Source organism: Pelodiscus sinensis, chromosome 2 (assembly GCF_049634645.1).
Source record: "Pelodiscus sinensis isolate JC-2024 chromosome 2, ASM4963464v1, whole genome shotgun sequence".
In the NCBI taxonomy this organism is placed as follows: domain Eukaryota; kingdom Metazoa; phylum Chordata; order Testudines; family Trionychidae; genus Pelodiscus; species Pelodiscus sinensis.
In genome coordinates, this window is record NC_134712.1 from 13,623,431 (window position 1) to 13,645,374 (window position 21,944).

A 21,944-nucleotide genomic window follows, 5' to 3' on the forward strand; every position below is an offset into this window, starting at 1 on the left:
TGGTCTCCAAGGATGAGGTGGTTCACAGTGCTAACTCAATCCAAAGTTAGAACAACTGACATCTTTCAATCCAGCCCAGCTGAGGGTTGCTGGTCTACACAAGGGACAGGCACAAAAGAGCTCAGGTCAAAGATCTTAGAGCGACTATGGGGCTGAACTGAAGTTAGCACAATACCCAGCTTATGAAGAGAGACAAAAAGTCTGTAACTGTATAATGGGAGAAAGAAGGGCTCAAGGCAGCATCCATTATGGGGCAACACTCTGCCAGCAGGAATGTCTCACCAAAAGTGGATCTCAGGTCTTTCTGCTGGACAAGCCAGGGACTGACTGGGTGAGAACTACCTCATCAGACAGGAAAGCGATTTGTTCATACGCGTAGGCTCCAGGCTATCTATAAGCATGTTTCCAGTCCTCCTACTTGCTTTTATTTTTGAATCTCTGTCATGGGCATATGGCTAATCTGCAACTGCCAGCAACAAATATCCCCAATGGCAGGTGATGGAACATTAAATGGGGAGGGCTCTGAGTTACCACAGAGAATTCCTTCCCAGGTGTTTGGCTGGTGGGTCTTGCTGACATGTTCTGGATCCAACTGATCACCATATTTGGGGTTGGGAAGGATTTTTGCCTGGGTTAGATTGGCAAAGACCCTGAGGTTTTTCTGTCTGCCTCTACAGCATGGGGCATGCGTCAGTTAAAGGCTTAAACAAGAGTAACTGATGGATTCTCTGAGTCTTTTTTAAATCCTGATTTGAGGACTTTAGTAACTCAGCCAGAGGTTAGGGGTCTAGTACAGGAATAGGCGGGTGAGGTTCCGTGGCCTGCAATATGCAAGCAGGTCAGATTAGGAGATCATCATGGTCCCTTCTGTCCTTATAATCTATAAGTCTGTGAGATAAACTTCTATTTGTTGTTTTTCTAATAGAACAACCAAGTGCTGTGTGCAGGAGTGGCCCAAGGCCGGCTGCGGCAGCTGGTGCCCTAGGCAGAAGGTGCGATCGGCGCCCCCGCCTGCTCAGCCGTCAATGACTGTGATGTCATCATCGAGCATCCGGGCCGGTGGCGCTCTAGGCAACTGCCTACTCTGCCTAGGCTCATGGGCCACCCCTGGCTGTGTGCCAAGGAGAGCGTTGAACTGAGGTGAACCTGGTTTCTTTTCACTGTCTAGTCAGAGGTACAAGTAACAGATTCTGACTCTTAGATTTTGTTTGTGTGTTGCAGTTTTATTGAACATTAGCTTCACCAAAAAAACCAGCTTCTTTTGGCCTAAAATAATTGCTGACAGGCAACTTTGCTGTGTTTCACTTAATAACCCATGTACATTTACACTGAACGTTGCTGTATCTAATTCACGCTTTGATGACTGGAAAGATACTGCAGGAATGGAAGCATCTCTGCCTGTATGCCAGAACACTTCCACAGATGGCCAATGAAACACAGCGAGACATTCTATTTGCTGTAAGCCACCTTGTCTTCCACGGACTGGCTCTGTGTGTCTTCAGAAGTAAACCTTACACCCGGCTCTTCGCTGGGAGGGCTTTCCACTGATTGCTCTCCATTAACTGTTCTGCCTGAAACCACAATATAAATAGGATTAAAAGAAATGCAATATTTTTTTTGACTGATGCAGCATTTTAACATAGTGGGCTAAGGGCAATTTGCTTCATCGGTGACACTTTAATAACAACACTTTTATACAGATGTAAACCTCTCCATCAGCTAATTCTCATTTAGCAGCTCACACGCAGACTGCATGGCAGAAGTTACAGATTGCTTAATGTTCAAATTAATTATCAAGGTGTTAACATGCTTTAAGTAACCATCACTGGAATGTAAAACTTAATTTGAACTAATTCTGTGGCCTATTCTCAATCCTCCTGTGCCAGAAGTGGAGTTTGGCTCAAGAAAGTTGAAAGCTCACACACAGTTGGTTTTGCTGCTTTTTTTTCCCAACATAGCTTAGCCAGCATTCCCTCACGTGCTTGACATTCTGGTGCACTGACACCCACATGCTCGCCTCATGCTAATGGAGCCTGTTTTTTAAAGGAGGCATCAAACAAAAAGGTGCATGGAGAACTAGTACAAAATGTTTGATTCCAACCCCCAGCAATTTTCCAAGTTAGGCTTGAATGATGCTTGAACTGCTCACAAAACTAGGCATGATTTATTACATCTCTGGTATGGCTCCAAACTGTCTCTCGAAGTTTTAGGTGAACTTTTTTGCTGTAGTCTTAGAACCCCCAAATCCACCTATTGTGCAAGAGACAGAGGTTTCCTGTGCAGGGTCACAGTATTATCTAATGGAATTGATCCTGCGGTGCAGATGGAATTTGAAGCTCTATCTGAATACCCACAAACATTCCATGGCTGCTATTTGCTGGTTAATTTCAAGTCAGCAACATGGGCACTGGAAAAAACCACATAGTACTTTCCTTTACTCCTCTCACTTCTGGCTTTGGGGAACCCTGTACAAACACTTGGGAGTGATTATGAACTTGAACACAATATATAGCGGTGGGCTCACCATGAAATTCAACCCTGAGACACTCAATTAATTGAAACACACACCATTCCAAATGCCTTGTTCCCTCTCTGACCCCATTTGAACTGTTTCCTACATGCACCATTTGGAAACCAGTTTTAAACCAAACTTGGAAGCATTCATACAGCTTAGGTTACAAGTCATTTATTATGAAATAGACTCAGACTTTTCCCCATAAGTTGCCAATGGCAGTGATTGTAATGTAATAGTCCTGTGCACTATTTATAGAGTGATTGTCAATACATTATCTTCAAGTAAAGATAGTAAGACATATTTATTCCAAATCTATGCTAACAACAAGCAGTATGTTCCATTGTCCAGTACTATGGTCTGATCACATAATGGAACACCTATTTCAAGGTGAAAATGTTATCTATTATTTCACATTCTATGTAATGGAAGTGGAATTACAGACAGCAGTTCAGTTGTGTGCCTGCTCAGCCATTTCTAACCCAGCCCGGAATAACTTTCAATACATGCAGCTCCAGAGCTTTAACTGATTCTAGGTGCTGGAGGCTTGATTCTAGAAGGTGCTGAGCACGAACTTCTAAGGAAGATGGCGACACCCGACGAGAGTACTCAGCATTTGCAGGATCAAGCTCTAGAGATGGCTGAGGAAACACTGATTACCGCTAATTTGACATTTCTTGGACACACCATTTTGAGAGCCAGTTAAAGTAGAACAGAAACATGAAAATTGTCCTGCCGGCTGGGAGAGACTCACTGCTCTGTCCTCAGCAGGAAGCTGCTGCTGCCGCTGAGGGAAAAGTGCCCCTCCCCCAGCCAGGCATCTCTGTGAGCAGAGCCCTAAGCCCCTGGCTGGGTGGGGCTCATTAAGCAGCTGCTAGGCCGTGCTATTGTGCAACTTAGAGGGAAGCTTACTCACATCTACTGCTTCTCCCCACCCACAAGGTTTTTTACCCCTTCAAAGAAGGCTACTAGGTGGGTTTGACGTGACTTGTTCTTCACAAATCCATGTTGACAATTACTTATCACCTTATTTTCTAGAGGCTTACAAATTGATTGCTTAATTATTTTCTCCATTATCTTTCTCAGTATGAAAGTTTATCTGAGTAGGTCTATAACTTCTCCGGTTGTCCTTATTTCCATTTTTATAGATCTTTGCCCCTTTCCCAGTGCTCTGGAATGTCTCCTGTCTTCCATGACTTTTCACAGATAATCGCTACTGGTTTACATATCTCTTCTCAGTCAACTCCATGAGTGTTCTAGGATGCATTTCATCAGGCCCCAGTTACTTGCCGATATCTAATTTGCCTAAGTAATTTTAACTTGTTCTTTTCCTATTTGGACCTCTGATCCTACATCATTTTCACTGGTATTTACTATGTTGGACATCCAATCACTACCAACCTTCTCGGTAAAAACGGAAACAAAAAAGTCATTAAGCACCTCTGCCATTTCCACATTTTCTGTTATTGTTTCTCCCCCTTCTTTGAGTAATGGGCCTACCCTGTCCTTGGTCTTCCTCTTGCTTCTAATGTATTTGTAGAATGTTTTCTTGTTGCCCTTTATATCTCTAGCTAGTTTGATCTCATTTTGCACCTTGAACTTTTAAATTTTGTCCCTAGATACTTGTGTTATTTGTTTATTTTCTCTTTTGTAATTTGACCTAGTTTCCATTTTTTTTTTGTAGGAGACTCTTATTTTTAGAGCACTGAAGATGTCCTGGTGAAGCCAGGGTGGTCTCTTGTTATACTTCCTGTCTTTCCTATGCAGTGGGGTAGTTTGTTCTGGGGCCTGCAATAATATCTCTCTGAAAAACTGCAAAACGTCTTCAATTGTTTCTCCTCTTAGACTTGCTTCCAGTGAGATCTTAACTACCAATTCCCTGAGTTTGCTGAAGTCTGCCTTCTTGAATTCCATTGGCTGTATTGTCTACTTACCTGTAGATGCTTTGAGTGCTTTGATATAATCAGACCAGAAGGAACATTCTGCTTTTTTCAGTCCTTTACGATTTGGCAAGGAAACAATGAATTCCTTATAGTTATCACCATTACTGTGTTGTAGGAACATGGGCCACAGGGACAGAGCTCCAGTTAATTTTCTGGAGAAATTATAAGGATAGTTTGGATTTCTGAATGAAAAAATAGAAATGATTATTAGAAAACAATGGCATAAACATTGCCAGTTTATAGTTTGTAAAGTGTATTATGCAGAATGGCTGGCTCAAGGGACTGGAATTTTCACCTCGAGTCACATTCATTCCTGGCTAGCAAAAATGTTAGACATGCTCATCAGATAGCATGTGGCGGTCTGTGATTGATTTGCACTGGACGAAGCATTCATCCCACAAACACCATCACAGCTAGCATGTTTACTGGCCACCTCAGCAGGCTTCAGACTCAAGACAATCTTCTGAAACTCTCAAAGTTGCAGACCCCACAGTAGCATCTCACTAATATTTCTCACTTACAGAAATGCGTCCCACCCCACCCCCACCACTGCCGAGGAATAGTCACAGGGCATCATGACACTGCTACTTCCCATGCTTCCGAAAAAGGACTCCAGGCCAACATGACCCTTGTGGTCTGGTGTGTCCCTATCGTTCCATGATTCGATGTTCAGACACAGCAGCCTGAAGTTAAACGCCTAAAACTGGAATTAGTCACTGGTTGCTCCCGCTTACTCCGATGCAATTTGTGGGAGCTCAGCACAATTAAAAGGCTATTTTTATGTGTGTGTCTGACTGTGGAAATCAGAATTTAATTTTAGGCATCCAGGTTTGGCCACAGACTTCTAACACTATTGGCTAAAGCCTTACACCTCTATATAGAGCTTGCCCTTGTGATTAGAGACTATATGAATACGGGCAGAATCAGACCCCAAATGTGCTTTTTAATATAGACCCCCTCCAAAATAGTAGATAACACTTCAAAGTCAGTCACTTACCCTGATTTTATGAAGTTGCCTATATACTGCATTATTTTTAAGGAAAGGCTCTTTTCTTCCAAAGTAAATTGTTCTTCATACTGTGGGTAGAATGGCAATCCAAAGGCATATTGGACATCAGGCAAGAGCTCCAGGCCTGAACTGAAAATACACATACAAAAAGTAATGACCCCCTCCATCCATTTACTTTTTTGAGGGTAGAAAAGGCAAAATTAAAAAAAAAAAAATTAAAGATATTAGATTTTTCAATAATTAAAAAACCCCTTAAGCTAGAACATTCAGTACTTCTGGCCATAAATACACGCAAACAAGGGAGTGGAAGCAAAGAGAATTCACAGTGGATTGGTTCAGGAGCCTGTAAGATTGTACTACAGGGAGGAGTGGTAGAAAAAATGAAGGTACAAATCTGCTGAATAAAGGCTGCAGATAAGAGATGGAGGTGGGAACAAAACCAAAACACACACACAAAAGACACCAGGCCTCTTCCAAGACAAAGCTCAGAGAGGAGAATCCAGAATGAAGGGTAACATGTATTGTGCCATTAATGATGGAAGAATAAATCTCCATTTATTTTAGAAATGTGGGATGAAATCCTGGCCCTTTAGTCAACTCCTGAAGTCAATGGGAGTTTTGCTTTCACTAGAGCTAGGATTCTACCCATTGGGCCTTTGGATTCCAATAGTTTCTCTGTGAGCCAGCTAGGGTATAAACCTATCTTTCACTAACCTGCCACACACTCACTGGCCGCATAGAACCTGCTGCCACACTCCAACAGTTTCCCAATTCATTTTGATCTACTTCCATTTCAGAGGGGACAAGGTGCACTAGAAGGGAACTGTGCATGGAAGAAGGGTCCACATGCCCAGTTAGCATGCAGCAATGTACTATGAAGTAATTTTGCATGCCCAACTTGTGCTATTTGGGTAGTAGAGAAGCCCATGATTTTATGTACTTTTCTTTTAGACAGGTTCATTCTACTTTCTTTATTGAGGGATGGGCGTGAAATGTGGTCTCTGAAGCCATGTTTTCCTTGAATTTGAATGGAAGCCCAGCCAAACGTGCTAGCTGTAGCTACCACTGTTGGTTAGATTAGACACCCGCGATTCCCTTTTACTGCAGTGGAACAGTTTCTGCATGTAACATGCAGTGTTCCAATAAAAGTTATCGACTTATTTCCACAATATAACAACTAGGGGTCACCAAATTAAATTAATAGGCAGCAGGTTTAAAACAAACAAAAGGAAGTTTTTCTTCATTCAGTGCACAGTCAACCTGTGGAACTCCTTGCCAGAGGATGTGGTGAAGACTAGGACTTTACCAGGGTTCAAAAAAAGATCTAGATAGATTCATTGAGGTTGGGTCCATCAATGGCTATTCGCCAGGATGGGTAGGAACGGTGTCCCTAGCCTCTGTTTGTCTTTTAAACAGGTGATTGGAGAGGGATCATGTGAGGATTACCTGTTATGTTCCCTCCCTTTGGGGCATCTGGTATTGGCCACTGTCGGCAGACAGGATACTGGGCTAGATGGACCTTTGGTCTGACCCAGTATGGCCATGCTTATGTTCCAGCAGCAACAGAACTCTGGGTAGGCAGGATGATGCCAGAACTCCAAGACCTAATAGCCTGGGAGCTGTCCACTAGGATATCAGGAGACCAACACAAACAGGCTGCTCAGCAGAAATAAAGAGGTAACAGAATTATACTCATTAACTTTGGGCCAGAAATCAGAGCAGGTTTTCCTGTATTCTTCACTCTGGGTTGGTCAGCTATTGATAGTATCAAGGCAGGTTGCAGCAATGGATTTCAGGGAAATGGTTGTATGGAAGAGACGAATAAAATCCAGAGCTGCTCAGCAAGATTCTGTCTGAGTGGCTGAACAAGGTTGTTGTCAAAAGCAGTAGCTGGGGGCGCAACTGAAACTACTTTATTTATGGACAAAGTGCTACAGCATAGATAAGTCCCAGATGCTGCCTCTGCTGGAACAAGGCTTGCATTTCAAAGCACCCTAGGCAGGTGGAGTGAATGGAAGACGTCTCTTTTATATGTCAGAGTCAGAGGGGAGGCGGTGCTACTTCATCTTCAAATTCTCTATTTCAAAACACACGCAACCATGCACTAAATGAAACACATCTTTGTTCTTATTTTCCTTAGTCCGATCATAAAGCCTCAATAATCCTTAGCATCTGGAAACTGAATTATTTACAGACTTTTTACCAAAAAAGTAGGTCCAACACCAGATTAAAGCATATTTTTCTTCCCCAAATGTTTATACAGGATTAAGTAAGATTAGAATTTAATAATTCTTCTTTAAGAATAACTTTCTTGGCCTTAGACATTTATAGTAATGTTTGGCATTAGTGCTGTGGCCAAAGTAGTAGGTTCTTAAAGGGGCGAAAGAGAAAAAGTCACTCAATGTAATGGCTTCCATCAAATCAGTGATGATATAGTTAAGGGACAAATTAATCCATTTAATTGGGTTTGGGATGAATTTGTCCCTCAACAAGAAACAGGTGGGTTATCAGCCGAGGCCTCTCACCGAATGAGAGCATTTTCTCTGCACTAGTATTTATATGAAGTTGGTTATGTTCGTACATTCAGCAAACTTGTAAACGGAGATCCAAGGATTTTGTTGATTGTTCTTGTCTGACTACTGCATTTTGGCAGTCAGTGTCAGAATAAGAAGAAAGGAAGAAAAGGCTACGTTGAAGGAGAGGGTGTGTGTGTCTGTCCATCTGTTTGTCCCAGATGACCAGAAAGAAAATATCTAGGGAACTTTTCTCTCTCATGGGTAAAAATCTGCCCAGAGGTATCTGGGTGTATGTGAGTGCAGGTCTCTGAACAGAAAGGTGACCAGCAGCTAAGAGGCACATGAAGGAGCCACTGACTCCCTTTGCAGTAAAAGGGAAGCGGGAAGCCGAGAGGTTCAGGGGTGATCATCTATTTTTAATTTTTCTGTGATAAATTTGTTAGTTCACCCAGGAACATTTATTTGCAGTCACTTCCCTTGCAACAATTCCCCTTTTCCAGATCTCCCAAATTAGCTCTTCACTGGCTCCCTTCCATCCTGGTTCCAAGTGGGGAAGTTCAGAGCCCAGCGGATTTAGCTGGTGTCTTTACAGGATATGTTTATGAAAGAACACACTATAAAGAGCAACAGAAAAAGGAATTTTAAAAAATATTTTTAAATGCAGCCATTCAAAGTAAAACGTTTCCTTCTCCACACTACTGTTCATAAAACACCTCCATGAAAAGAATCTCTTTTAAAGCAACAAATCAGTTATATTAATAAAACTGACAAGGATAGTTAATTGTGTAACTATCGTTACATGTAATAGAGTGAAATCTTGGGTCTACTGAAGTCATGGGGACTTTGCCACTGGGTTCAATGGGGAAAGGGTGCCACCCAATAATATTACTATGTATAGCACTTTTCATTCACGGATCTCGAAGCATTTTACAAACATTAATCGACTCAGTCTGCTAACTGTCTTGTGAGACAGGGTGTATCTGCTTTGCAGATTGTTAAACTGATCCACTGGGAAAATAAGGCTGTATTGTACTGCCTTACTCACACTGAATGGAATCTTTCTCAGTACTTGATTTCAATGGGAGTACTCCCAGAGTAGGGCACTACTCAACAGAGTAAGGCTGGATGGCACAATTTGGTGCAAAGAGACTTCCCCAAGGTCAACCAGTAATTCAGTGGCAGAGTCAGACATATAATTCAGGAGAAGAACTGGTTGGGTATTTTTCAATGAATGCTTTTCATCTGAAAATGCTAATTGGCCCCCAATTCTGAATTGGAAGCCTTCTCTTTTGCTCCTCTCCACCAAATGTGCCTTAACTCATTGTTGAATAATCTGAGCTAATCTTACAGCATTGAGTCACATCTTCTACTTCTCAGTTGTTTTTCTGCAATTTTTTGTTCCTTAAGAAAAAAACTTTAGAGATGTAATCTGACAAATCAATGCATCAATTCATAGGTAATAAATTGTAAACTAATGCGCAATCATTCTAAAGCTGAAAATTACAAAATAAGCATAATTCTTCTGAGATCTACAGATAAACCAACGAAATAACTTAGTCAAACTCAAATTAAGTCATTAGCAAACATACCAAAAAGAGATGTTCACTTGCAAAAAGGTCTTTTTTAATTGTATTGAACAGTGATGATTAATATTATCCTCCTTGAAAGGCAGAGGTAACTATTAACAGAATAGATATAGAATAGTCCAACCGATATGACTTAGAACAGGAAAGACATGTCTAGCCATCTGTTTCTATTCCTTTTCATGCTGGTTCCCAGATTCATCCTGAAGGCACTGATTAACAGTGCCATTTAGCAGTTGATTTACCACGTGAGTAGTTTATGATGAAAAGGTTGCACTTTCAGAATTATTTGTTGGGAAACATGGGTAAAATCTGGGCCTCAATTAAATCAATTGCACAACTCCCAGCAACTTGAATGGAGCCAGAATTTTGCCCTGAGCATATAGCTGACGAATGCAATTCCAAATTTAATTTGCACATAGTGGATCATGGATTTACGCAATCTTTTGGCCTCTTTGAAAAGCACATCAAAAGGTAGGAATCCATCATTCTTTTCTCAAGAAGTATCAGAAATGATAAATTCAAACATTTGTACAGACTTCTAAATTCCCTTCAAATTAATATTCATGGATTTACAAGGAAAGAAATAGTGCCAAGTGATTACCTAGGCAACTACAGTCTAAACTAATCTTACAGAAAAGAATCGTCCCTCACTTCAAGCACTTTCTTGGTATTCTATGTTCATTCAGTCTTATGACTAGAAATAAAATAAAATAAAAAGGAAACCACCTACTGAAGAAGATACTATTTGGCTGCAGACAAAGAAAAGAAAAGAAATAGCTAGACATTTATAGCAGCATAATGTGCCATGTTAATCCCAGGTGTGATCTCTCAGCCTCCAGGTATACATTTGGCTTCTTGTATTTTTATATACATTACATAATCCTTTCTGGCAAGCAGCAAAATATACAAAAGAGAAACACTTTTCTCCTGGTTTCTTTAAAGTAAATCGGAACGTATTAAAAAAACATACAGGATTGACAATTCCTACTGGCATAAAACTGCCACCTTCGTGTTACACAGGCCCACACGTTTACATTTGACTTGCAAGAATATCCTGACATTTCTTATGTATTTTCATAGCATTTAATCACTATGTACTATTTATTCCCAATATATAAAGTTGTCAGCTCTACACTAGGGATATACAAATTGAATCAAACAGATGTCAGGTAAAGGGAACAGTGATCCAAGCCAAGAATGTGATTATTTAGGTTAGATTTTAATGCCAGAAGGGGCCAGGATTTTCATCATCTAGTCTCAACTGCTACATAACACAGGCCATGGAATTTTATCCAGAAATACCTGCATTAAATCCAGTAACACGTGGCTTAATTAGAGACTAGATTTAGAAAGATGTCCATTCGGGTCAAGTATGCTCATGGCAAGTGACACAGACTCTGAGGGCCAGAGTTCCAATGAAAGCTGGAGAAGTTCAGGCATTTTATGCAGTCCAAAAAGTGGATTCCAAATGCCACAATTCATGCACTGCATGGAAACAGAATGCATGAAAACTTGGGCATTCGGTTTCTGTGTGTAGTTTCAAAGGATATTTTCACAGTTTCTCATCTCCTGAGACTTTTAGCTTGGTGCTGCTGTGACACTAGATTGCTGCTGCTGTCTTCCCTGCCCATCATTAGGGCTCCATCAAATTCACAGCCATGAAGTATGTGCCACAGATCATGAAATCTGGTCTCCCTTGTGAAATCAGGCTGTTGTGGGGGAGGAGTCATGGGACTGCTACACTTACTTCTGTACTGCCACTGCTGCTGGCAGCACTGCCTTCAGAGCTGGGTGGCTGCTGACGGGCAACCCAATTCTGAAGGCAGTGCCATTGCCAGCAGTGGTGAAGGAGTGAGGGCGGCATGGTACGGCATTGCCACCTTTACTTCTGCATCAGCTGCCTGCAGCAGTTTCCTGGAGTCAGAGGAGGTTCCCAGAGATGGGAGGAGCATGGAGCCCAGGACAAAGTAGGAGCCCCGCAAATGGTTGGATCCCTCAGCTGGGGTGCTCTGTCCCTCCCCAGGTCCAAGTGCAGCACTCAGGGGGTTAAAGGTTATTAAAGGAGCTAAATGGGGCCTGGGGCTCTGTGTGTGTGTGTGTGTGGGGGGGGGGGTGACCATAGCACTGCCCTGATCACAGTTCCCTGGGCAGTTTGCCCACCTATAAGGCTGGCCTTGTCTCCCAAAAGTGAGACATCCCCCCATACCATACTATCCTTATTTCTGAGCTGCTGTTGGCAGCAGTGCTGCCTTGAGAGCTGGGCCCCACTCATCAGATACAGAGTCCCAGAAGCAGCCCATGCAAGGAAAGAGGAAGTCCTGCCCCTCCTCAGCCTGGCTGGGATTAGCAGCTGGATCTGCCTCCAAATCTGAAGGTGACTACCCAAAAATGGAGACAAAAGATTATATCTGGACCTGTAGGTTGGATGTCAGGGAGACAACAAAGGGACTTGAGGAGAACTGAGGTGGTTAGATTAGAGGGAAAGGAGGATTATTTTAGCTGCAGCATATGGGATGGATAGAAGAGGACATGTGAGGTTTGAGAAGAGCAGGTTATAATAGTCGAAGGGAGAGAAAACCAAGTGTTAGTAGAAGCAGTGGAGAGAAAGTAGATTTTAGAGAGGAAAAAGTGACAAGACTTTGGCAAGTGTAAATGTACACTCTGATTACTGCTCCCCATTGGCTAAGAACACTGTACCTCCTTTTGCATGTGGCACTAAGTCCTCCCAGCCTACCATCTTAATCCACTCATTTGTCTCATCCACGGGTTAGGCCTTGTCTTGTAGATAAATAAGGTCTTAGAAGCAATTTCCTTGTACAGCACCTAACACAAGGGGCCTTCACATGATAGGCTGCTGAGCGCAACTGAATAAAAATAAGGCTGAGGTTCTCTGGGTCTGTTATGCAGCAGGTCACATGAGATTATCATAGTGGCTCTGACTGGGATCATACATACATTACTTAAAGTATAAAGGTAGAATGTCAACTTTTATTCTGCCATATTATTAATACGTTTTATAGCCAATATTTGTATTATTCTTAGTAATCAGAAAAATTAACATATTTCATTTCTGAGTGGATTCACATATAAACTGGATTTGCACAAAGAACTCTTCTCATCCCTTTGATTTATGGGAATCCTATCTCCTGCTACTGACATGCAGCCAACTCTGCGGTTGTGGCAGCAGTTCAACAGTACAGAAGTGAACACAGCACCCCAACCGAAGTTACAAGAAAGTAAGCAGGATGCTTTTACTGACACAGGAAAGTGGGCAGGACATCAAGGTTAACAACAATCACTCTTGTGAGATCTACCGTGGAAATTTTACAGCCTAAGAGACAGCTCCTCAACTAGCATAAATCAATGTACCTCTACTGACTTTAATGAGCATACATTGATTAACACCAGCTCATTATCTGGCCCTTTCAGTGAGAAGAATTTTTCTATATTATCTGAAAGACAGCACCTATGGTTGCAGAGCGAGTCTTCAAATCATACTGAAATGTTGCTATAGTAATAAGTCAATGAGAGCAGAGTCACTTAATGAATCTTCAACGAGGCTGATCACATCTGAGGCTATACAGAAACAGCCTATAGAGTTAAGGAATAGCTTCTTTGTTGTTGTCAGTACTATATACCAAAACCAAACAAGTAGAATTGTTGCTGTCACAATGTATTGATCCTGTCTCCATTTTTCTTACTGTAACTAAAGTTAAATTTCTACACTCCAAGCACAACTAGTGCTCAGCAGTCACATTCTTACCACATTGTTTAGAACCAATGTTTACTCTGAGGCCTTCTGTCTTTTGCAAAGAGAGGGGGAAAAAAAGGCATCTGTGTTCTATATTTTTGCTGCAGATCATTAATGTAGGAGTTGGCTATGCACTGTATTCCTTACTCAAATAGAAACTGAAGACTAAAACAGACACAGTGTTACGCCAAGCTGAGAGAATTTTACCATATGGATAGTGATATTAGTTCACCCTCTGCAAGTTCCATTTTGTTACTTGAGAATCCCTAGCTAATGGTTTTCTGTAATTTTCCACATATATAATAAATAGTGTCAACTGTTCTTTCCATTTATATCCACGTGCTTGCATACATATAGCACACACGATGTGTGTGCATATAGATTTATCAAAAACATTCTAATTCAAGACAAAATTCTCTTTTTACCGTCATCTCTATATATGACTGTCTCTAACCTTCTGCAGTTATTAGTTAACTAACAAAAGTTTTGAGAGCTCAAATGACTTACAGGGGCCCAAATGATATCTTTTATTGGTCCAATAAAAGGTATTACCTCACCTACCTTGTCTCTCTAATACAGTAACTTGGGACTGACACGGATACACTACACTGCATGTTACAGTGGCCCATACACAAAGAACTTGCAACATGTTAGACTGTGCGATATTCACACGAATATGTGTAAAGTATCAAGGCATATGTAGCAGGACCCAGAGTGTTGATTCTATGATAGAGTAGGGACTAGAAGACATGCAGGGATCATTATACTTGCAACTCCCTGTTTGGGAACAGCCATCTTCACTGTATGATGATTACTGCTATCTATGAGTCTTGGTACTTACATGGTCCCCAGTATTGCAGTACCTGAGCAGATGACAAAGTTCAGTGTGTTTATCCTTACAACACTTCTGTGAGGTAGGGACATGCAATAATCTACATTTTACACATGGAGAATGGAACTGTGACACAGAGAGGCTAAGTGACTTTGCCCAACATCATAGATGAAGCCTATGGTAGAGCAGGGAATCAAACCTAGTCACAGGGAAGCTCCTACCCACTGCTCCATCCTTCCTCTCTTACACGTGAAATTACTACAGCTTGTACAAAACACTCCACAACTCAAAGCTGAATTGTATTATGCAGTTTCCGTTTCTCTTTTTCATATACTAGAGATGGGCTCAAGTTGTAAAATCTAGACACAGGTTCAAAACTGAACTCTCATGATTAGAAGTAAAGCTGGTGTGAAAAATATACCTATAAAATGTATTTAGAGATGTATGGAAAATATGCAATCAGGAACAAAATTATTCACAGTTTGTAGCCCAACTTCAGCTATATGCCCTCCTGACCCATCAAAACAAAACTTCTACCCACTCATCTCTCCCATCTCTTCAGGGAGATACTGGGGAAAGAGAAAGCTCTAGTCTAGCCACAATGCCATAAATCTGAAAAGACACTACTGGTCCAGGCAATTGGAGGACACAGAGAGATAATTGCTGTAGAAACACTATGGTCCCAATTTAAGAATTTCCTATAAGTGTGTGCTTAAGAGTAAGAATCTGCTTAAGTGCTTTGGTCGTTAGCAGCAGTGATGCAAGGTGTTGCCTTTACTGACTGTGACACTTCTGGCCTAGGAAAGAAGGAACCAGGATCAGAAGTCAATGCATCAGGGTGCTTTTCATGACAATGAAATGCCCCAACCACCAGCTGGAAAAAAGGCTGCCCAACCCTGACTTCTCTGAAGGGATATGTTTCAACAGTTTGAAAATCTTCAGATAAAATAAGTACAAGCTGATTACCCTTCATAATCTGTAGTTATCCCCTGTGGAAGAGGATACTTTCAGCCCAGTAGACCCGGGTGTTTGGGCTTCAGTACTTATCAAAACCTTTAATAAATTGAGGCGCTGTTTCTAGCTGGAGTTTTAACTCCTTCTTGTAAAACTTTTGATTCTTTCTTGTAAAACTTGAAAAGCTGCTTCACCACATAATGTGGTGGTCACCCTCTCCAGTAACAAAAAGGAACCCTTTAATGCTAAGGTCATGCATGTTTGGCCTATGTACTGATCTTGTAAATACTCATGTATATGAGTAAACTTTCTCAGAGAACTCTCAGAAGGCAGAGCTGTGATACCAAGATGGCTTTAAGACACCATCACACAACCCAGGTTCTGCTTGCTCTATAGCAACTAATGCAAATCCAGGTTAAATTAGAGCATCCCCAAAGGCTGCTCTAAAATAGGGCAGTCTTGCCACAGGTGTGTAGGGGCTGCTCTGCAACCCAGAATGAGTCCTATGGTGCTCCAGCACTAGGGACATTTCCAGGGGCCACTGCAGTTCCTTTATGGCCTGTAAATGCCACCAGAGAGGGGGACATGGACTGGTTCAGGGCCCAGAGTGTGGCGCAGTGACCTGGCTGAGGTCACACAGGCAATATGTTGCAGAGCTGGAAAACGAAGCCTGATCTCCTGAGTCCCAGTTCAGTGCATTCACCTGATCATCCATTCTCGCTCGGCAGAAAGTCATCCTTACTCTGCTCATCATTGGGCAAACGGCCAATGGTAAAACTCCATTGACTTCAGACAGGAGTGGAGTTAAATCAGTGCTGTGCACATTTCAAAAAGCCTCCCCTCTCCTTTTTGTGCTTTATCAATAATCATCTCCCTTAAAAAAAACAACCCTATTAGCCATGGATGACTTGTGCTCAATACCATGCAAAGAAGAGAAAGCTGGCCCAATGACTTGTTCAGTGAAGAGCAGAGATAAGATCAGACCAGACCATTCTGGTTTTGGTTTCACAAACTTCCCACCTAAAGAACAAGGTAGGACAGATCTCCTCACCTGCTCGGAGAGGCGCTCTCAGGCACATGGTACATGAAGACATTCCCTCTGGAGTTGTCAGCCCAGTGCTTAGCCATGCTGATAATGGGACAGGTGATAAAGTGGTCACTGAAAAGGCACAAAGAAGAGAACATTCTCATAGGGAAACAATTATGATGTACCCAGAAAAGACTTTAATCTATTTTTAACAGCTGGCTTCTCTGCTCTCCCAGAATTCCTTCTGCTTCCCTCCCCAGTGGACACTCCCTACACCCATGCTCTACGGGAGAAGGAGAGGGCAATGACAGTCAGCATTGGTTAGAAAACTCTAACAATTATGCTCTACAATCATTCTTTTCCATGCAAAATAATGTTGCATATTTAAAATTTGATACCTCAGGAGCTTGCCGGCCAAGGAAGCATTGTCTCATTGACTCTTGGACTGCTAATGTTATAGATCTCCTACTTCTTACTCCAGTAAGTTGCAAAACAGGTATGGAGTGACATTTTGTGAGAGCACTTAAACAGCTCATGGATTAAGGCTGAATATCTCCCATTCTGTATCTTGGATCTATGTAATTGGGAAGGAATTTCTGTGCTTGGGAGAAGGAAAGGAAAATTGGTTTGGGGGTCTTAAAAAACCTCCCGTTTGCAGTAGGGCCAACAGACTTGTCAGGCCCCCAGGCAAGGCAGGGCAGCTCTGTGTCCCCAGAAGGGGTGAGGTCTTGGGCAGAAGAGACAAGGCTGGGGCTAGCTCCCCCCAGGTAGCCCTCAGTGCCACCCAGAAGGCACCATGCCTCCCCCACGCCATGCAGGGCTCCAGCAGCAATTTAAAGGGCCCAGGGCTCTCATCATGGCTGCTGCCACATTAGCGGTGATGGCAGCAACTGGGAGTCCTGGACTCTTGAATCATTGGGTGCTGGGGCAATTGCCCCTTTTGCCCCACCTTCTGTTGGAAGGCCTGGCCATTTGACACTGCTTGGGGATATGCAATAGAATGAGCAGTTATCTAAGGGAGATGGCTTCATGGGCAGAGTAAAGATAAAGTGATTCCAGTTGCCTGACACATTTAATGTATGTGGCTTGGGAATTTATCCAATAGAAATCACTCCTACAAACTTGCATTATATCACACACACAAAGACTTCACACAAGACAGTATCTGTGTGTGTGTGTTTGTGTGTATATTCAGCGCTCTCTCTCTCTATCTCTGGTATGAAAGTCAGAGATGTCAATTCTTGTTCTTTGCAGTGAATGTGCTACTCTTGCTGGTACACAGAGCTTTTACAGGAACTACCATAAGTGAGCAGAGGGGAAAGAATAACGTGAGAGGAAGACAACAATTCATTTCTATATTTAAGCATTTCAACTATATGACCCCTCTCAAAGGTAGATAAATTAATTCACCAGAATTTATTTTCAGTTCAAAAAACCTCAGCTCAGAGATCATAAAGACATGGTCTGACTGACCACAGCCCTCTTTAAGAGTTGCAATAGGCACACCCATTAAAAACAAAAACCACTCTTCTTCCTAATCTGTAAGCATGAGATTTTATCAGAGTGGATGGGCTTTGAAATATCAGAAGCTACCCCACTATAAGGACACTAGTTCTAGAGCAGGGTTTCCTAACTTATGGGTCAGGACCCAAGTTTGGGTCGTCATTACATTTCAAAAGTGTTGCCAGGTGTCTCCTCAGGTGGTTCTGTCCCCTGTCTTCCCCCCATTGAATTGCCTTGGGTCACCAAGTGTTCCTGAATTGTCAGAATGGGTCCCCATCTGGAAAAGGTTGGGAACCGCTGTTCTAGAGGAAGATCCTGAAAACAACTGACCATTAAACACTGAATTCTGTGAGAGGCGCAGGGAAAGGAGTTGAACCTGGACAAAAATCTTTAAGAATCATGACAAAGCAAATTAAAATTAACAAACTTAGAAATACTCTTAAATCATAGGGCACATGGGCTACAATTTAAACCATGAGAAAGTAGCTTAAAGGGTTATGCCCCCACTAACACAGGACAGAAAATTATAGCTCCATTACATGAAACTAGCCTGGGTTTAAATGTTTACTTAATTATTTTTAAAACCCTTTTCCCCTATCTAGCCATCTTCAATATTTATAAGGTACATGTCACCACCTTCCTACTCTGAATGTTTGCTGTAGCCTGCAGTAAATGTTAAGGTGGAAATGTTGTCTAGTGGTTAGAAAAACAGTTGAATTTTGATGACCTGGGTTCTTTTACAGGATCTTGCACAACTCACTTATCTCTGTGAATCAAAATTTACCCACCTGATAAATGTGGCATGGAGCATACACAGAGTTGATGCCCATGACTGGAGCACCGACAGAGAAAAAATTAGTGGGTGCACAGCACCCATCGGCCCCAAGCTCTCTTCCTTCTCCTCCCTCCCCTGTATGCTGGCAACTCTATGCTTACCAACTCCTCCACCTCCCTCTAGAGTGCCACAAACAGCTGATTTGTGATGTTCAAGTTCTGGCAGAAGCGAGAGAGGTGAGGACAAGGTGTGCTCAGGGGAGGTGGTGAGGAAGAGGTTGATTGGGGGCAGGGATGAAGCGGGGTTGGGACCTGTTGGGGGGAGGAGGGTAGTCGAGCAACTTCTGGCAAGAAGAGAAGTCAGTGCCTATGAAACATGGGTAATAATACCCACTCCCCAAGGAATGCTCTGGGGTTTGTTTAGTGTTTGAGGCAGGCCCTCATATGAAAGATGCAACAGAAGTGCCAAGTTTGATCACTATAATGGCTCCTTGCTGAGGTAACCATTGGATGGCATGAGAAGTGGTGCTTCTTGTGAGGGGCAAGGTTACATATAGTGGAATGTCCATACTGCATTCCCGCAAGTTATCATAATTCTCCCCACGTTTTTGAGGATTTTACAATTAGAATCCATACTGGAATATGTTGTATGTAGATACTGCAGTGACAAGCACCCCATAAATATGACAGACAGATCAACAGACATGGAAGGAAAACATAGTGGTATTCTTGCTTTAAAAAAAACACCACCACCCAACAGCTATCATTTCAAGGAGCAAACTGTAGCCTGCCATCTGCTTCTTGCTTGTTTTCTCCTACCCCTCAATGCACAGACACACCAGGCCAATTCAAACACATTCAGGCGTTGGTTTCTTGGATCAGATTTTCTAAATTAAGCTTGGCTCACTTTCGGTGCCCTCTCTCGAGGGAGTGGTCTGCAAGGTCAATGAAGGTGGACAAGCTAGTGGAAAGAAAAGCATGCCTCCGGTGTTATGCAGAGTGGCACAAGTAGAGTACCATACTATGTAGCACAGACACTGGAAACCAGAAGACTGCAGCTGCAAAGGCTCCTTATAAAAGCAAGCATAAAAAAGCCTTGTCTTCACAATGAGAGAGCTCAGCAAGTCAAACTAACCCATGGCTAAATACATCTACTTGGGAATAAGGAGAAACCTTTACAACAAACTTTGTATGCTAACCAAAGACAGCACAGGGAAGTTTTTGCAAAGACAAAGGTTTTCTAATCTATTGCAATTAAACATGAAGGGTCAGATTTTAGCCACCTTTGCATGAGTACAGTGGAGTAAAAGGTGCACGGAGGGAGCCAGGAAGTACCGTAATTAGTGCTCTAATCTAGGAGACTGGCATTTTATAGTTACTGTGCACTGGTATAAATGACTGTACAAGGTGCCAGGAAATGAAGTGTCAAGCTCAAATGCTGCCTTAGTTTCACTGTCCGCAAAATAGGAGCAATAGTACATAGAGGTGGTGTGATAATTAATGTCCACAACTGGCAAGTATTTCATCAATGCAGGTCCCATTGTTTTCCATAGTAGAGCCATTTGTGGAGAGCTTGGCAGATGGGATACGCTATCTCTTCTCACTTTGATGACATACATATGAGTGCAAAGGCCAACATCTGACTCTCTGAATGTAGTAGGCATCTAAATTCATCCTCAGCCCCTTAAATAAAAGTTACCAGTTTGCAAGTGTTTGACTGTGTCTAGTTTTTTTCAAGGGCTACTGTAAGGTGCTCAGAACTTCTGAAAATCATACCTGTTATAAAGGTATCTAATTGTGCATGCTGTTGGCTAACTTTAGTCACTTATCTTTGAAAAATGTGGCCTAAGAACTGTTATGAGGATCAGGCAGAAATTGATCTTGGGTGAGAAAATCTCTTTTTTCAACCAAGTTATCTTTAATAGCAAAAGGTACCTAGACAAATACTGTTGGAGTAACCTTTTTGGTCTCAGTATTTTTTTTTTTTTAGTTCAAAATGCACTTGATATGGAAAACCCATTTTCAAAAAGACACTGAAGCCATTTCACTTCCTCCTCTTGCTACCAGCACATGGCTATTAGAAGTTTTAAAATAAATAAAAGGAAAAGGAAGAACCCCAAACAGGCTATCCTACTGTCAACCTGATCCTACAATCTCCCATTTTCCACCTCTCTATGCATGTGCTTGTAAGGCCCTTCACCAGCACAGTCTCTGAATGAATATTTGACAACGATGCCTGTTTAACCCCCAATCCCACAACAGAATACTCAGATGAATTTCTTACCGTGTGGCATTCTCCAAAGCCCGGGAAAAAGAGGCATAATCGGCAGTCGAGTGCTGGAGGGAATAGTACCAGGTAGCTGCATCTTCTATGAAGGAATTGGAGTCCTCTCCCCCGAGGGAATTCTGCAGAGCTTGATAAAAGGCTGTTTTGCTATTGGCTCTTCCTTGACGCTCTTCAAATTTCTAAGAGCAAAATCACGGTCTTGTTTAAAAACAAAAGTTTAACATTCCATAGACTGTACGGTTCATAGACTTAAACCACCCTCTGCAAAATCACACGGGAAGACAGCCATCTTCATGCTGATCTCTGAATTCCCATGGAAGGCGAAGTACTGTCTACATGCCCTGTTACCTCTCTGCTGGGGCTCTGTGGGGACTTATGGCAAGGGTACAGTATGAAGATGCTGCTCTCTGATGCACAGGCCTTAGATCTGCATCTGGAAATCCATGCAGGAAATGAGTCAGTTTGGAGCATTATCTCTTTTTGAGCCCTCTTCATGGCTACTACTAAGCAGGCAGAGGGGAACCTACCCATTAGCAGTGCAGCTGAACTAGGGGTTATACTGCAAGATTGAGAGACTGTTCCAGGATAGAGGGAAAATCCCTTCCCCACGAATCCCCGAGATCTGCATAGGTGTAAAATGATGCAACCTTCACAATCCTCACCAAAGGCTCTTAAGTAAAGTAGGTTGTTATGGAATAAGAGGGAAGGCCGCTCTTTTTGCGGGCATAAGGATCTTGTGGGAAAGGGGGGTTTTGTGCAAAAAGAAAACATCTACACTGCTTGTTTTTGTGCAAAAACCCCAGCGCAAAACTGGACTGGCAGAAAATATGCAAATGAGATCATGACTCATGCAAATGAGTCCCTCATTTGCATATTTTTTGCCGAGAAAACTCGTAGTGTAGATGTAGCCAGAGAGTATACACATATGATCATAGGTGTAAGAGACAAGGTTTTGGAAAAAAAGGACTTCTTTTCCACTGGGAATCCAGGGAGCGGCATGCAGAGAGTTGTCTTATACCATACCCAGTTTCCTGCCCCTGTGCTTGATCAAACTAATAAGTCCTGCAGGTTTTTGACATCTCATTTGAAGATGTTTTATCCCTTGAGATCTTTCACGTTCTGTTTTAAAATAGCAGCATTTATCCCAAGTCTGGAAACAAAGAGACTTCTCTGAAAAACCTGAAGCAAGAGCTCCTGTCCGCAAGAGACACTTGCACGGGTGCACAGGGGCTGAACTTTGGTAAGATCAC

At 42.3% G+C, this 21,944-nt stretch overlaps 1 protein-coding gene across 2 annotated transcripts in view; it reads right to left on the reverse strand.

Annotated features, from left to right (window-relative positions):
* Positions 1–1,202: 1,202 nt before the first annotated feature.
* TG (thyroglobulin) overlaps positions 1,203–21,944 on the reverse strand; it is a 189,032-nt gene continuing 168,290 nt past the window's right edge. For both annotated transcript variants that reach the window (XM_075920103.1, XM_075920102.1), the window contains 5 exons: positions 20,692–20,873; positions 16,155–16,262; positions 5,453–5,593; positions 4,447–4,637; positions 1,203–1,571 (listed from right to left, as the gene is read on the reverse strand). In XM_075920103.1, the coding sequence (XP_075776218.1) occupies positions 1,450–1,571; positions 4,447–4,637; positions 5,453–5,593; positions 16,155–16,262; positions 20,692–20,873 (744 nt within the window). In that variant the 3' untranslated portion in view covers positions 1,203–1,449. The remainder of the gene's footprint in view (positions 1,572–4,446; positions 4,638–5,452; positions 5,594–16,154; positions 16,263–20,691; positions 20,874–21,944) is intronic.